The 17,623-nt window shown below is 38.1% G+C and overlaps 1 protein-coding gene across 1 annotated transcript in view; it reads left to right on the forward strand.

The window, feature by feature from the left end:
- Positions 1-15,243, forward strand: part of LOC108678766 — a 28,699-nt gene extending 13,456 nt beyond the window's left edge. The window contains exons 2-3 of the mRNA XM_018167234.2: positions 11,865-12,863; positions 15,234-15,243. Coding sequence (XP_018022723.1) covers positions 11,878-12,863; positions 15,234-15,243 — 996 coding nt within the window. The 5' untranslated portion in view covers positions 11,865-11,877. The remainder of the gene's footprint in view (positions 1-11,864; positions 12,864-15,233) is intronic.
- Positions 15,244-17,623: the final 2,380 nt, after the last annotated feature.

Consider the following 17,623-nt stretch of genomic DNA (forward strand, 5'->3'; position numbering starts at 1 on the left):
GCATTCGCACCTCGTAAATGGCTTTTCATGGCCGAGATATGGAATTCACGGCTCGGTGAAATAGAATCACGGCTTGTAGAAATGGAATCACGGCTGGCAAATCCATAAAACCACGGCTCGAAAAATTCAGTCGCGGCTTGCCAAGTAGATATATTCCATACTAGTTCAAAAGAACCTGGTCTTATGTCATTTTGAACCGATCAATGCTTCTTTATGGACTGATCGTAAAACACACCTTCACTGGCAAAAGCTTTCACACTTCTGAAGAGCCACTATGCAGAGGGCATAGTGACAAACCAGAGATTTTTTAGAATCAGTTCAGTTTTAATTTCCTTATTTACCCAAGATTTAAATCAATTTCTTATGTATGATGATGCTGCATGCTGGTATCCAGGATACTTTACTGGTCTACTTATAGGACTCAAAAATGAACTTGAGGGAGAGTCTAAAAAACACTCTGCTTTGCCACTATGGGCCAGAGGGTCAGGATGGAATTCTAAAATTTACAGTTCATATATTATTTTCGTTACACCTAGACCAGTTTTTCAATACAACATTATTTGAGGCAAAAAAATTAACTTCTTATAGGCTTAGAATTTGAATGCATGCATCGATTTGAAATCCTATACCCATAGTATACAAGTCATAGAGCCTAAATTTTTAATATCTATGTAAAAAATGTAAGTTTCTGCATGGATTATAATGCTGTTAACATTAACAAACTTTGAATTATCTCTGGTACGAGAAATACTTGCTTAAATAATTTTATTTTTAATATAAGCAACGCTGCGACTGGATGCAACAATCGGTTCGCAAGAACCAACATAGCCCTGAACAACAGTAATTTCGATTGATGTTAATTTCTAAGTTAAAATGTATTTAGCCAATATTTCTTGCATCAGAGATACTTTTAAGTATTTCAATGATAACAGCATCAAAATTCACAGAAAAATGTAAAGTTTTAATAGGTTTTACACTGAAATTTACGCTCCTAGTCCAAAGAACTGAGACCGATTTCAATTCAAAAATGACTAAATTGAATCCATCGCGCTTACTGGCACCTCTCAGTCTCACAGCTGATTGCCATTGCAGTGCATTTTTTTAGCTTAAGTTGCCATTTGCCAATACGTATTTAATGTAGTTTTCTGTAGTTCCGTTGGTACAAAACTTACAAAACAACGTTGAATTATTGATTGCTAATTTCTTGCATTAGGTTAATTTTTATGATTCAAATTAATCATAGAAGTTCTATCTCCATAATTCCATCATTTTTTCCATGCTGAATTAATATTACTCATAGAAGGTTCACATACAGGCTACAGTGATACAGATGCCAGCGCTAGCAGCGGCACTGAAATGAACTACTTTATTGTTAGTATCTTGACTAGAAATATAATAATATCGTATTCTATTTAGGTCCGGTCTCTTTAAGTGTTCCAGCAACATATTTTCCATTACCAATTATTTAAATGTATTAACTTGTGGTGCAGTAAGACAGGGGAGGAAATCATCTACTCTGTGAGCCGCGACTGGATTTTTTGAGCCGCGAACTAACAAATTTTCAAGCCGTACGTCTATTTCTCAAGCCGTGGAAAGCCATTCTTGAACCGCGAAGTTACGAACTCTTGGCGGCAATAGCACGCGCGAGGATCACGAATAAGTTCTATTTTTGCCCTGGAAATAGCAGTTAAACATTATGCCCCAATTCACATGTAGTTTAGCTCATGCTAATGCCTACCTTACAAGTTACAATATTGCAAAAATATAACACGGTTTTACATGAGTCTGAGAGGCGAGTTCAAGATCTTCATCTTCGACATGACGTTCTTGCTGCTGTCACAATATGAGTATGAGTATGACAAGAGCGTGGTACTAAACCGCAGACTTGAATATTTTGTGGAATGATAAATTCTATGATACAGAAAAAAAGTCGAACATACAAAGTCCGGGAAACACTTGTTAAGATGTTTTGACCAACCAGTGAACAAAAACGGTTCACCTGCAATGAAATATAAGCTCAAACAAAATAACTTAAAAAGGCTACCTTACAGCTATGACTAATATAATTAAAGAAACAAAAATCCTTAACATGATTGAGACTCACGAGCAATTTATGACGTGTGTTGTGTGATTCTAGGCAAAAATTCATTTGCGACGATAAACATCTTATAAAAATTTCAGTTTTTTCAATGGAAGGTAAATGTGAGTTAATTTGCGTTAAGAAAATATTTAGACCAACATGAAATTTTGTAGATAGGCCTGCACTACACACAGCTCGTTTTGCAGGCTCTAAATGTTTACGAATTCTTGGGCCATACATACATTCAAAATGCGCATCATTTATTTTTAATTCAAATGGAAATGAGCATGATGGAAGTCCTATTTGTTTGTCACACTTCAAGAAATAAATGAGAAAATAAACTACCTATAAAGCTAAATTCACGGTAAAAATTGTTCTCTCTTAACCTGGTACTCTTAACTTTTTATCCACATTGAGAAATTGACTTTTTATCCACATAGAGAAATTGAAAAAAAAAAGTTTCATCAGAAGAGCTTGAAAGAGGAAAGCCATTTGAAAGGGGAAAGAGAAATATCGTTCGAGAGGGTCGATTGTTGGAGACCAACACTGCCCTGCTTCGATAATACCACCTTGGTTCCTTCATCCAATACTACGTATAGGTATGTAGCCTGCCCTTCAACACTTCTGTCCTTAAGTGTTGAATCCTTGAGTGTTTGCGGCTTTCAAATCCATTTAAAAAGCAGGAAACCAACCTGCTATAGTATGGCCTAGCATCATCTGCAAACGCACAAACATTTTTGCATCATTCGGACATTTAGTGCCACAGCCTTGCAGTGCATATGGTGCCTGCCACCGACAAGTCCTGTGCATTGAATCAGCCTATGATAAGTACGACCATTCATCGAAAGACGATTGATTTTGGAACATACCAATAGGTATCTGAAACCTAACCTCAGATGATGTGAGCTAAAAATTACGCAATATAATGATGTAACAAAAGTCATATTCCATCCGTTATTTGGTGGTGCATGTCAGATTTCAAGCAATTCCACTGACGAGCTGGGCTGATTGGTCGCAGTTTGTTGAGCACAGTTTAGTTAAGGGCAAGGTGGCCCAGTGGCTATTATTTAGAGTACCAGAATTGGAGCAGAGAGGTGCGGGTTCAATCCCAGCTCTCCGTGATGGTTTTTGAATCGAATCTTCGAGGCCGGGGGGTTATGCACAGCCAAATTGGAGCAATGAGTTGCATGTTCAAGACCACAACAAAGTGTGAACGTTTTGCGATGTCGAGAATTAGCAAGAGGCCTATGGCGGAATAAACTCTGAAACCGCTAATACTATTATTATATTATTATTGTGTCATGGGCAGGTTACTGACGGCAGGCTTAAGCCGCCGCCGATGTGCGATCATGCACAGAAATGTGCTAGGCGTTCCATTCACGGTTAATTTGTGCACAAAATTGGTGGTTCACAGTTGCACTCATGTTTGATAAGTTAAACTCGTACAGTTATACATCTCCATCATGCCTCGCATCTTTACCAGCTGGCAGGAGACTTCTGGGAACTCAAGAAACCAGGTTTTGGGAGATAACCCCGACTTAACCAATACATATGTATAAATTATTGAGTGAAAAAAGACGTTCAGAGGCAAATTTGACAATTTATTTGAGGCAAAATAGTGTACAAGAATTAACGGTATTATTAGCATAGGAGAGGCATTGTCCTGATGCAAGACAAACCTTCTTTATTGTCCTAGTGACTTGGTTTGTTAGCACACCAGTACTTCCTTCTGTAAATCCATCAGTAATTGATTATTACCTCATTATAGCTATATAGGTATAGCTTAAGAGTCCCAATCGATACAGACCTTGGCAGACGGGTGCGTAAGACCGTAGCAAACAGGCGCAGTGATATCACAGCATACAGGTGCGGTGAGATCGTAGCGAACAGGCACGGCCAGATGGTAGCACACAGGCGTGTTGGGAACAGGCCTCTCTTCGACTTGCCTGCTTCCAGTTCCATGCCCTCATCCATGCCTGCTTCTGTTCTTTGAGGATCTGGAAAATAATGAGAGATGAATACATCGTGTAAATCAAGTGTCCTTAAGAATGCCGGTTCTCGTAGACATTACAACAACATTCTATTCATTTTGGAAATGCGTTGCAACGTACTATCTTGTATGCACTCACTCTAATTCTGTTGAATGACAATCCAACACCAAGTTATGATATCTTTGGTAGATAAACAAATTTTTATAAGTGAATAATTTTTGAAAGTTGGTCAAGTTGAAAACATAATCTTGTCATATATACTATCGATTGAATTTGTTCAAAATGCATGATGCCATTTGGTATGGAAAATCCTTATGCCATAATGCGTGGAAAGTGATCACTGATCAAATATCTGAACTTTCTTGGAACTATAGAACTATAGTCAAAAGATCAATAAAATTATTTCAATCATTTAAAATTAGTTCATTTAATCACCTGAATGCGAGAAGACAAGTGTGGGCTTGCCGTTTAAGAGCAAGCCTCAAAGTCATTGGCCAAGTAGCCAGTAATATCGCTGCTTGTCTCCTCAGGCATGCACATTCACTTGGAAACCTGAAATAAAAGGCCGGTATCAGGTAATGAATTCCACAAGATACTAGAAAGCTAACATGAATAACATAAGGGTACGCACACAGTAAAAGCAGGTTACCAGCGTGCTGGTTACCTGCTCAGGCTGGCGCCTGAAACCATAGAGTACTGAAGCGTATTCGTACAGGTTTTCACTGTGAACACTTACATTATTATCCTATGTTCATTCTTGTGGCAGGTTGGAGCAGGTTACCCGTGCGGGCAAACCTGCTTTCACTGTGTGCGTACCCTAACACTTGAGGATCGGGAAATGTGACTAAGGCGTTAGGGATAAGTAAGACACAATCTGTCTAGAGAAAAGTATCTTGATACGGGGTGGTAATACATGAGAGTTACGATACAGAGGTATAAGCTACGGCGTCGACCGTTAGGGTACGCACACAGTGAAAGCAGGATTGCCCGCGCGGGCAACCTGCTCCAACCTACCACAAGAATGAACATAGGATAATAGTGTAAGTGTTCACAGTGAAAACCTGTACGAATAGGCTTCTGTATTCTATGGCTTCAGGCGCCAGCCTGAGCAGGTAACCAGCACGCTGGCAACCTGCTTTCACTGTGTGCGTACCCTTAGGTCAGAAAACTCGACCGAGAGCTACATTGCGAGGGGCTTACTAAGGTTCAAATCGGAGGTTACTTACTAAGGTTACTACTATGTGGGGCTTACTAAGGTTCCCAACCCAGTTATAGACATCGTACCTCCGTTCACGGAGTTCTTGTCCTCGTGACACATGACTCAGCATCTGAGGCAAGCTCTCAGTGACACCGTGGACTCGTAGCTAACTTTGCTTATAAACATATAATTTTATATATGCTAAAAAATTAAAATTTATATAAACATGTAAATTTTAAGTAGCTTATAAACATTTTAAAAAGTCCCGTTCCATTCCACAGTAAGCCTAACTAAGGCTCACTTAGTATGGGATTCTCATTTAACTCCAAAATTAAAATTAGAACAAAACTTAAAAGCTCTTCATATTTTTGAAAAAAATGTACAAAATATACCGTACACTGCAAGTATTGTGAATACACACACGATTATCCCTCAGGCCTCTATATGTACTCAACAGTCGCATTTCAAGCCACAACTAAACAAACTTAAAGGTATAATGGCATGTCTTCTTTATGTGCTTTAGTAGTATGAATTCTAGCCAATTAAAATCCTTGTCATTGTTACTGACACGGTCACACCAAATATTTAAATAAGTATTTTCCGGATGTTTCATATCCAAGGGAACGAAAGTGGCTACTTTCCAATTGATATTCTAGACGTATATAAATTTTTTGCTATATTAAATTACACACCAAACGTACCATACCGATAGGCGGTAGTAAATTAGTCTTTTCCCTGTAATAGAATGAATGTAGCGTGGTGTAGTGCCTAATGTCTTTACTTTAGTGACGAAATCAACTGAGCAGGTAACACTGCGGTGTTACTGATATTCCCTGGTGATATTCCCTCCATCAAAGTTACGAACATGCACTTTGCAGTGGGCATCACAACGGGAAACATTTCTCGCTCAATAAATGATGTTTTTGCTTACAGTTGAACACTCCTTGTAAAACACTTTTTTTCATGTTATGAAAATATGGTATCCATTAGTAACGTAGTCACTGTCACCTGTCAGTGTCAGCACTGTCAAGTTAGTGGCTTTGGTTTCATCGAAGTTTGAACTACCAAACTTGCAGTCCGACCTCAATTCAGGATGGTAAACGTTTTTGGTCAATAAATTTGTACGCGGTATAAACTATTCAATAGTTTTCCATTGAATTAAAAACGAGTAATGAAATTTTCTAGAAATAATTTAGAAGTACATAGATTAGAGGCTTAAAATTGAAACAGTACTACATTATAGCTTAGAAGCATCGGTCATATATTATTTCTTCCAAGTTTCGTGGACAGACAGAATGCGGCTGGTAAGGTAAGGCGTAATCAGGATAGTCTTCCGAACTTTACAATTGAATCATGTTAAAGACCATTCACAAATCACAATACAATTCTACTACTAATCTATGTTCTGTTTGAAACGAACTATTGATAAGGCCATATGTATGTGACGATAAGAATACTTACAGTTATCAAGCCACCATGCATCGCCGGCCGGCGCCAAGACTACGTAGTTGTTGTGGAAACTGGATTAGGAGTTATCACTGCACATCCGCACGTGGAAACAACATGAGCTCAAATGATACAGTGATACGTTTCTTCATCTACATCGGCCGGTGGCCCGGTGCATGATTCTTTATAGTTTTGCAGCTGACAACTGCCAAACCGCAGGCTTGCCCCTCCCCCACACGTCACGTGACCCATTTTGGAGTCACGACATTTCTAAATCAATATATTTACCCGACTTCCGAGCCGCGACATTTCAAACTTACCTAAAAATGGGAGATCTCGGGCCGCGCAATTTCCGTAAAAAGTAGGTAGACGTTTTCCTCCCCTGCAGTAAGATATTAAATTGTTTGAATTCTAAACAAAGATTATGCTTCCACATCCAGATGCTAGCGCCAGCAGTGGCAACCAAAGGAACTATTTTATTGTTTAGTATATATATATATATATATACTATATAATTATAATAATAACAATATATCATTCTGCTTAGGCACAGTCTCTCAAAATGTTGCAGAAACACATTTTCCATTACTAATTATTTACATTTATTTGTTTGTGGTACAGCGAAATATTGCATTTTTTTCACAGTCGATGTAGCTACCACGTGTTCTTGTGTGTGACGTCACCATAGTGGAATTCTATGAAGAGAGGTACTTTTGGCGGTCCACTGCCATGTTTTGGTCTTAACCCTTTGCAAGGCCCCATGCCCTTGGCCCTTGGGCCTCTCTTGCAAGTTGCAATGGTCTAAACTCAACAGTTCGACCCCCTTCTCTCATCACAACTCCCCTTAGAAATATGTGGAGTTTCGAAATTGATAGTAATAAATCGATAAATATTTGAACTGAGAAATTCCTTAGTTACTTACGTTGGTTCCAGAATGATATCAATGACATAAAAAATGACAATAACATTGGTTAAGCCTCAGCCATGATTCTAGGCTTCTAGCTCTGCTCAGTCCTTACACTTTTACCTCATAATATATACTAAACAATAAAATAGTTCCTTTGGTTGCCACTGCTGGCGCTAGCATCTGGATGTGGAAGCATAATCTTTGTTTAGAATTCAAACAATTTAATATCTTACTGCACCACAAGTTAATACATTTAAATAATTGGTAATGGAAAATATGTTGCTGGAACACTTTAAGAGACCGGACCTAAATAGAATACAATATTATTATATTTTTAGTCAAGATACTAACAATAAAGTAGTTCATTTCAGTGCCGCTGCTAGCGCTGGCATCTGTATCACTGTAGCCTGTATGTGAACCTTCTATGAGTAATATTAATTCAGCATGGAAAAAATGATGGAATTATGGAGATAGAACTTCTATGATTAATTTGAATCATAAAAATTAACCTAATGCAAGAAATTAGCAATCAATAATTCAATGTTGTTTTGTAAGTTTTGTACCAACAGAACTACAGAAAACTACATTAAATACGTATTGGCAAATGGCAACTTAGGCTAAAAAAATGCACTGCAACGGCAATCAGCTGTGAGACTGAGAGAAGGTGCCAGAAAGCGCGATGGATTCAATTTAGTCATTTTTTATTTGAAATAGGTCTCAGTTCTTTGGACTAGGAGCGTAAATTTCAGTGTAAAACCTATTAAAACTTTACATTTCTCTGTGGATTTTGATGCTGTTATCATTGAAATACTTGAAAGTATCTCTGATGCAAGAAATATTGGTTAAATACTTTTTAATTTAGAAATTAACATCAATCGAAATTACTGTTGTTCAGGGCTATGTTGGTTCTTGCGAACCGATTGTTGCATCCAGTTGCAGTGTCGCTTATATTAAAAATAAAATTATTTAAGCAAGTATTTCTTGCACCAGAGATAATTCAAAGTTTGTTAATGTTAACAGCATTATAATCCATGCAAAAACTTACATTTTTTACATAGATATTAAAAATTTAGGCTCTATGACTTGTATACTATGGGTATAGGATTTCAAATCGATGCATGCATTCAAATTCAAATAAGGCCCACCCACCCACAGCCGCCCACCAGTGTAGCAGTCAGCTCACCTCTCTTCAGAAGTGTGAAAGCTTTTGCCAGTGAAGGTGTGTTTTACGATCGGTCCATAAAGAAGCATTGATCGGTTCAAAATGACATAAGACCAGGTTCTTTTGAATAACCTATAGAATTGCACCATGGTTGGGAGTCCATGAGCCCTCTTTTGTTAGTTATTCTAGTTGGTAAAATTGTAATGGCAATTTTAGTTTGGAGAGACATTTAGCAACAACTGTTTGATATTCTCATATTTCCAGGAGGTTCTAATCTTGAATTTCAGTCTTTGAAGATCAACACTTTGAAGATTTGATTTCAGTCCTTGAAGATCAGTATTGCTATTAGCAATTTTTATAATCCAAGTAATAATATAGGTAGCCCATGAAAAAATTAATTGAATGTTTAATTAATTGAATTAATTTGTCACTGGAAGATCCATAGAAACAGTGGTTGAGGCCTTGTCCCTATGTCCCTTAAATGATGGTAGCTTTCCTATGTATATACACAATCAACATGGTACTTACTACATGTTGTTTGGACCTAGCCATTTTGATTTCAAATTTGTCTACTTGTGCCTTTCTTATACAAGGGCCAGATCTGGGAGAGACCATTTTCCTATTTGCTGCAAAATGGGCATTAAAATTAGGTCTCCTGAGAAGAGCTAAAAATTTTCTTTTGCAAGTTGTGAATTAACCCATTAATGCCAAGAATTCTTTTCAGAAATTTTTTCTGGTTTCCTGTGAAAATATCGCTTGTATTGATAATAAATCAAAAAGAGTAATAAATCAAGAAATTTGTTCAAATATTTATTTTGTCTGTTATATATAAAAAAATGTTAACTTGGTTCCTTATCAAACCGCTCTGCAGTAATACATACCTATAAGAAAAATTTGAAATTTCCAAATTTCATCAAATAACACTCATTTTAAAGGTAAATAATAAATGAAAGTGGTTCATAATGGACATTATGTAACTGCTGTTAAACCAGTCCTATATAATACATACTAGAATATATGGTATTCCAATCTTTAGTCTGGAATGCTTCAATCCATTCAGAATTAATAGGAAGGTTGCACATTTTACTAATGTAATGGGTGCATTGTCCACATTGTGTGCACTGGCAGTGTTTTTGATCTCCCTTTGCTGACCAATGTTAGTGATTGTTATATTGGACTTCATCAAGGATCAAAATAGAATGGTGCCATATAGACACTGATTTTCCAGGGATTCCTGCAGTATGGTTTTTTCTACCCAATGTTCACAACAAGTAATTGTAATAGCTATTCTTTTTCAAAAGTTATTTGAGAAGCCTGATCAAACAAAATAGATGTCACATATAATATGTTAGCCTGAGACAGAATTGTATCTTGTTAATCATTTCCATGCCAACATTTGATCCGTGTTGTAGCCCATGACTAGGTATCTTTTTGTATTAGATCCACAGTATATATGGCTTTTCATGCAGAAGAATACCATCTGGTTTTCTTGGGGCCCATGGCATATATCTGAATATCATGGGCTTGCCTCATATATTGTATATTGTTTATCATCATGTCCACCATAGTTCATTGTCTTCACTGTCAATGTTATAAAATGTCTTGTTTAATTACTGTTGCTAGAATGACTATCCTTGTAGACGATCAAATTTGCAAATGACTGCGTCATCTGAGCCATCTGAATTGTAGTCTGTTTTGTCTGTTGCTTTTTTTTTGATGGGAGGTTCAATAGGAGATAATTTATTTTCATGCTCTTCTTCTCTTGAAAGCTCAAGTATTTCATCAAGCAATAATATGCTAAAAATCCCAAAAAATATAGTATATATATTAGAAACAACAGTAGTAACTCTTGATGAAAAACTGTAATGTGTTCAACTTAGTTCCTAATATTTAACCTTTTGGTTTATATACACCTAACAGCTCTAAAGATAGATATTTACAAATAGATAACAGAAAAACTGCATATCGAACTTCAAATAAATAATTTCAAAATAGAAATAACTTTTTGCACCACAAAGTTACCATATGTTGGAAAAATTCATACTGATAGGGGTTGATACATTTTTCACTAGCAGCATTTCTAGTCTCTGCAGCTAGTGGCTTCTGGCTTGTAACTTGTAATTTCATCATCATCAAATCTATTACTTTATATGAAATATCAATTTAAGCAGTGCAGACATTAATGGTTAAGTTATGTACAAATTTTGTTGATTATGGGAATTTTCCGCGATTTTTCCAGGAATGTCTTTATTATATGGGCTACGCAATCAGCAATGCTAAGTAAAGTTATACAAGCTGGAATTTATTTCCATGGAGCCCTGCCCTATTAATGTCCGATATAGGTTCGATCCCACATAAATAAAGAAAGCAATCCCACATAAATATGTTTAACGACCGCTTCTCGAGCAAACTATCGTCACATTATTTCATTTAAAACAAGCAACACAAGCTCTCGTCATTTGCAGGCAACACGATATTTAGAACAATACAATGACATATTACTTAAATCAGTCTTCGACTTCAGACAAATTAACTAATAAGACACTCCGACACTGGCGGCAGAACGAGCCTCTCATTCAACACATCTCTAAATTGATTGCTAACAAGTTGTGCTACAGCATTGTCACATTCATGCATTCACTCGACACTGATCACTGTCCTAATGACACAATTCATGACAATAATCAAGATAATCAGAATAAACACAGAATCTCAGACAAGTGAAAGCACGAGAACGCTTAAGGGAGAACCACACGCTACGAGCGCGCAGCATGACTAAGTCGAGTGAGGCGTGAGCCAGCAGGGGCTGCCTTGCCCAATGCTATAATGGTCTGCCGCGGCAGAATACATTCAGCGTTTACATTTTATTTTAACACGTTCAAGTGAACGTGACAGCTTGTTCTTGGTGTATTACCATTGAGCTAAGGATTTTCCCATCTGTATCTGGTGGATATATTTGTAAACGAGTTATTATTGTTCCATTGTCAAAAATGTTAATTTCTAAATTTCCATTCATGTAAAAAACAGTTTGTCTGCTGTAGGAACAGTTTTTAATATTGTTTTTTTTTTCTTATTTCCAGGAAATTTTGCTCCATGTCTTTGCCTGAAGTGAAAAATCCCCCTCTTGTCCAGCGGCTATTTTGTAGGACAATGCCGATGGAGCCAATGAACTACTCCAATCCTGTACCACCTTGCCCAGGCCAGGAACCCATGGATTTCAAAAATCCTTCACCTCCAACTCTCGAGATGCAGTTTTCTCCCAGTAATGTTACAAAGAAGAAAAGTGACAAGATTTCTTCTCCTTTGCAGCTGTTCAACATTGAGAATAGATTTTCAAGAATGAAAATCAAGGTTGATAGTCTCGTTCAAGGGGACAATTTTCACGGATTTGCGAAATTTATGCGCGCCAATGAGCATAACATGCTATCATGTTGGGAGGAACAGAATGCAGTTGTTGATACTCCTTCAACTCAAATTAAAGTCGAAAATGATGGTTGCCTTGATCCACATGCCAGTCATCGTTGTCGACGTTTTTTGAAAGGAAAGAAGTGTCAGGACAAGTGCACAAAGTTACACCGGCTACCAAAAGAGGACGGAATAAAATGCCTCTCCGAGCAATATAAGCAGTGCCATTTGGGGAAAAAATGTATTTTTGTTCATGAAAATGACTCTGACACAGATTCAGAGCCAGATTCTTCTTCCACCCTAAATTTACCTCCTAATAATATTGCAGCTCCATCATGTTCTTCCAACCCAGTAAAAAGTGAAGTGGGTGTTAAACGGAAAGAAGTTAATGATGTTGAGCTCCCTTGCAACAAGAAAATAAAACAAGAAAAGGATTGTTTGCCTCCTTCCTCCCTACCTGAAGTTGCTATAAAAAGTGAGCCTGCTGAAGTTGATATTTACAAACATGAAGCTATTGACTACCCTGTTAAACAAGAAGAGAAGATTTCGACTGACACGGCTGACACTTCTAGCCTTTTACAAGAAAGGGTCACAAATGATCTAATCATCAGTGTTCCTGATGGATATCAGTCTGTTTCAGAAGAATTATTATCTCAAGTTAGTACAATAGTGCTGTTAGTGATGAGCTTATCACCTAATTACAGATTGTTAAATGCTCACTATTTTTTGCACAAATGTTCATTTTACATTCAAGAGTTTCGCTTGTCGTCACTTACCGCTGAGGTGCATTGGCGGTTGAAGGAAAAAAAGTGTGATGCGTGGCCCCTGGGTTGATGAATTTGCCGGTACGGCGAACTGAAGATTTTCCTGTTGTTGAAACTTAATTCCAGCGTAACATTGTGCATGCTTTCGGGAAATTTCTCCCCCTGTAGAAGAGAATGGCATGAATCATCTTTAAATTCATAGAACTTAGTTTTCAAAGGAAAAATTTTATTGTATCTTTGAGTTTTGAAAATTTTAATGTCCCTGCTCTGGCGTACCGAGTTATGTTAGATTAGAGAATAAAACTGTTCGAAAGATTTCGGTGTAATGTTGTCAACCTCAGCCTGTTACTATAGTGTCAACATGTTGGCTGTTACCAGAGGTGGCTGGGCAGTAGCGCGCTACATGCAGCGGCTGCTACTAGCGGCCACTACATTTTCAGTAGCGGTAGCGGTAGCAGCGCTACATTTAAGCAATTGTAGCGGTAGCGGTAGCGGTAGCGCCCGCTACATTCAGAGCATGTAGCGGTAGCGGCCGCTGCATTTCAAAGTAGCGCTGCCTAGCTCTGTATAAATGTATGATGGTAAGCCAAAGTTTACACCACATCAATAATTGATTCGACTCGTTCTGTCTCGTTAAAATGGCTATAAATTCCGGGAAATTTTAAGGTACCTATTTTAACCGGATGTCTCGTCTCGTCTCGGTATCGTCCCGGAATTCCTACGGAGGACTGAAAATTGTCCCGGTTTTTATTGCGAACCGGGACAGAGCCTGTTGTCTCGTCTCGTCTCGGATAAAAAAAAAATACCAAACGCAGAAGTCTATAATTGCCTCCACCATTGCTGGCGTCTCCCAGGTTCGGCCAGCCGTACTTATAGTACTTTAACGTGGACCCCAACAAAGGTTTACAATAAAAGACACTTCAGAAACCACGCTCTTGGATCTGCGTTTCCAAACTTTCTTAAAGAAAAAGAACAAAGAATAAATAACCTGAACTAACATAATTGGAGAAGATTCATCTGCCCAGTCTATTTCTGGATGGTTAAAGTCACCAACGATCAACGTATGCGACCTGCTGAATGACATGCTCGGTAAAAGGCTGTTTATTACTTTATTGTTATCAGAGGAGCTGTTAGGTGATCTGTAAATGACCCCTATGAGAAGGCTATCTTTGCCTTTGAGAGTAAGTTCACACCACACTGATTCTCTAGCTGATTGATAAAATCGCAGCTGATTGATGAGCTGATAACATACAAGTAACCAAGTTAAAACACGCCTTGACACTGGGAGCGCAGCCGTGCATCACCAATTTTGTGCACCAATAAGCCCTGAATCGAACGCCTTGGATCTCTCCGGATATCCACCAATCAGCCGTGCACCACTCGGCTTTGTCCTCCTCCGGCCTTGACCACCACCTGCCGTGCACCACCAGGCCGCCGATCGAATCTAACTTCCGGGCATCGTTAAATTACGTAACTTTACGTTCACCGCATCTGAGGTTAGGTTTCAGATAGCACAGTTCTGTTCCAAAATTTATCGTCCTTCGACAAGTGGCCGTTCGACCGAGGGCTGGTTCGACCCACGGCCTAGATACGGACGGCTTGAAGTATTGAAGGCTATGTTCCGGAAGGCAGGAATCATGATGGTCCATTACATCCAGGGCAGTGGAGGTCTTCGGCAGGCGACCCCGGTTCGACCCACGGCCTAGATACGGACGGCTTGAAGTGTTGAAGGCTACGTTCCGGAAGGCAGAAATCATGATGGTCCATTACATCCAGGCAGTGGTGGTCGTCGGCAGGCGACCCATCCTAGCTCTGTGCGCCAGTTTATGGTCAGAATCGGCGAGGAGGCCAGGCGGTTTTAAGCAAAACAAAATTGAAGCAGTGAGTTGCGCGTTCGAGACCGCGACAAGCTGTGGATATTCTGCGATTTTATGAATCGGCGACAGGCCTAAGGTGTAATAAACGCTGACACCGCTATTATTATTATAAAATAAACGCTGACACCGCACGCACGCTATGCGTGCGTGTATGCGTAGTCTGTGGTATCGTAGCTATGAAACTGAGAGTAGCTCTGCAAAACTGACTAAGCGTTTTTTTAATTAACTCGATTTTCCCGAGTACGCGGGATGATTAGGGTTAATTGACAAAAGTTACAGTTCTTTGTAAGCAGTTTGACCATACAAATTTTTTTGGTGTGGTAATATAAAATCGCAGTCATAGTCTAGTTGATGAGTTCGAAGATGATCACTGCATTAAATTGATTTCATTTCATATTCACAGCAACAAATGAGGTTTCTTTAATGTTTATTCGTCGCATGACAGCAAAGAAATAATTTGCTACCATGTCGTGGTTGACTCACCTCAGACTCAGAGACGTGATAAAAAGCGAGGTGAAAAGGGAAAGTGACCATCTGACCAGTGCAATGTGTCTTCACAAATATTCAATACAAATATAGTCTAGTTTAGACTTATTTTTGAGGATTGTAATTTGCAAATTCTCAAAAAATTTCAATGTTTCGGCAAATCGTTGAAAATTTTTCAGAGAAATTGATACCAGCTGTTTACAATTTTTTTCGTCCAAATTTCAAAAGTTTTCGCTTAAAATAGATGTCTGCTTTCCATCAATTTTGATTGATTTTGCACTCTGGTATTCGCATAAAAGCTTTATAATTGAAGTATTGTTTCAGTTCCTCATACATATTAGCAAAAAATTTTACAGGTCTTCAGAAAGAGAAGGTAACTGACAAATTGCAATGAGCTTCATTCAAAAAATAAGCATAACACAACGTATATCCAGATATCAAACTCAAATTCTTCTAACAAATAAAGTTTTTGTTCATATTAATGAATAAAATCTACATTTATTTAGAGATAGGTAAAATTTAACTTAATAGAGATTAATTATTCTGACAATTCGGGTATTTATACAGCAATAAGTTGTTTATTAGCATGTTTTCGATTTTCACATCCAGATGGCGCTTTTTATATTTTCACGTTGAACTGCGACATACTAATGACACATCCAAAGCCTAGGACCTCATTTCTCAGGGTGTGTCAACTGGCTCAGGTGGGAAGGGTGATTTGAGAAGATCCTTAGATCTACCGGAGCAGTCGTCTCGTTCGTCGGTTCGTGGACATGTCATTGTACTGTTGGCAATTGATATGGTGTAGAACATTGTAGATAGTTTAACTTGAAGTAATTAATCACTTTAAGATCATTTGTTATGCACCTGTGACGTGTCTAGAAGCTATAGCTACCTGTTTGCTTTTTCTTATTAAAATTACAATACGTAAACGTAGTTTGCACCTTGCATATTCGTCCCAATATAATAATGGGGAAGGATTTATTTAGCATTTTAGCCGAACCATGTACTTGCCAGTGAAAAATGTGAAATGAATTGTGAATTCGTTTATGTCGATTATTTTATTGTCGAGTCTCAACATAACACCTCGACCGTCGTCCGTCGAGGTGTTGTTTTAACTAGGTAACTTGAAAAGCTAGAATTAAGAACAATTGTACCAAAGGAGGGCGAAAAATAGAACAAGAGTTTATTGGCAGAATCCCAGCTTTTGTGTGAAAGAGAGACCTTTGTTTTGGCCTTTGTGACTTGTGTGACACTGGTGACTGCTGACTGGTGACTAGTGGTGAGCGGTGACAGACAAACATACATGATACAGACTGACAGTAAATCAGTGAGATAGCTAGCAGTGGCTAATCAATACCAAGTCAAAGAATGAAAGATTGGAAAAAACTTCACTGAAAATACTGAAATCTTTAGACTTGTAAGTTGTACCTCATCAATTAAAATGATTTGTAATTGCTAAAATTTTTTAGAAAATTTAAAAACTTTCAGAAATAAGCTAGGTACAGTATGTTGTAAGTTAGTAGCCACTTAGACCAGGTTAGTAGCTACTTAGTTAGCCTATGACTATGTACCTATAATCCAAAGAGAAAACTAAGGTAGAAACCACCCTTTAAGGCTCTAATCAGACATTAACACCCATGATTTGCCATAAATCTGTTTCTATGGCCTTTTCTTGGTTTCTTCATTGAAACACAATAATGGAAAAACTGCCGTTTTCACCTGCAATACCTATTGTAACAAGTAAGCAATACCTATCAAGAGTAAGCTTGGTCCTCTAACATGCTTTATACTATTGTTAATTTAGACATTTCACATTTCAAGAATGTGACCAACTGACCACCAGATCAATCTCGAGTTTGGGCAGAATTTTCCAAAAAGCAGTACATGGTGCCAGTCTGAGTCTATCACACACCATGCACACAAATGTAAATCCGCATTGTGCTGTGGTTGGATATGAAGATCCTTTCATAGATCATAATTCAAGCAATTAGCAAACATTAATCACAGAACTAAAGTAGGTGACATTGCTTGAGATGTGCCACCTTCAAATGATTGACTGGTTGCCGCAAGTAGGGTATGAACCTGTATGTCAGCATCAGGACTACTTTCCCGACATCCTCCCAGCTGGCGAAATAGACACGATCAATACCTAATAACAAAGCACGTAAATGGACTATACAAATCAGGTCAATATGGAAAACAATAGGTATATAGTCAGATGGGGTAAGACAGGACTCACAGGACCGAAATCACTAACAAGCATTTAGCATCTATACCATGAATAAATAAAAAACCCTAAACCTA

This window comes from Hyalella azteca, unplaced genomic scaffold (genome assembly GCF_000764305.2).
Source record: "Hyalella azteca isolate HAZT.00-mixed unplaced genomic scaffold, Hazt_2.0.2 contig16037, whole genome shotgun sequence".
In the NCBI taxonomy this organism is placed as follows: Eukaryota; Metazoa; Arthropoda; class Malacostraca; order Amphipoda; family Hyalellidae; genus Hyalella; species Hyalella azteca.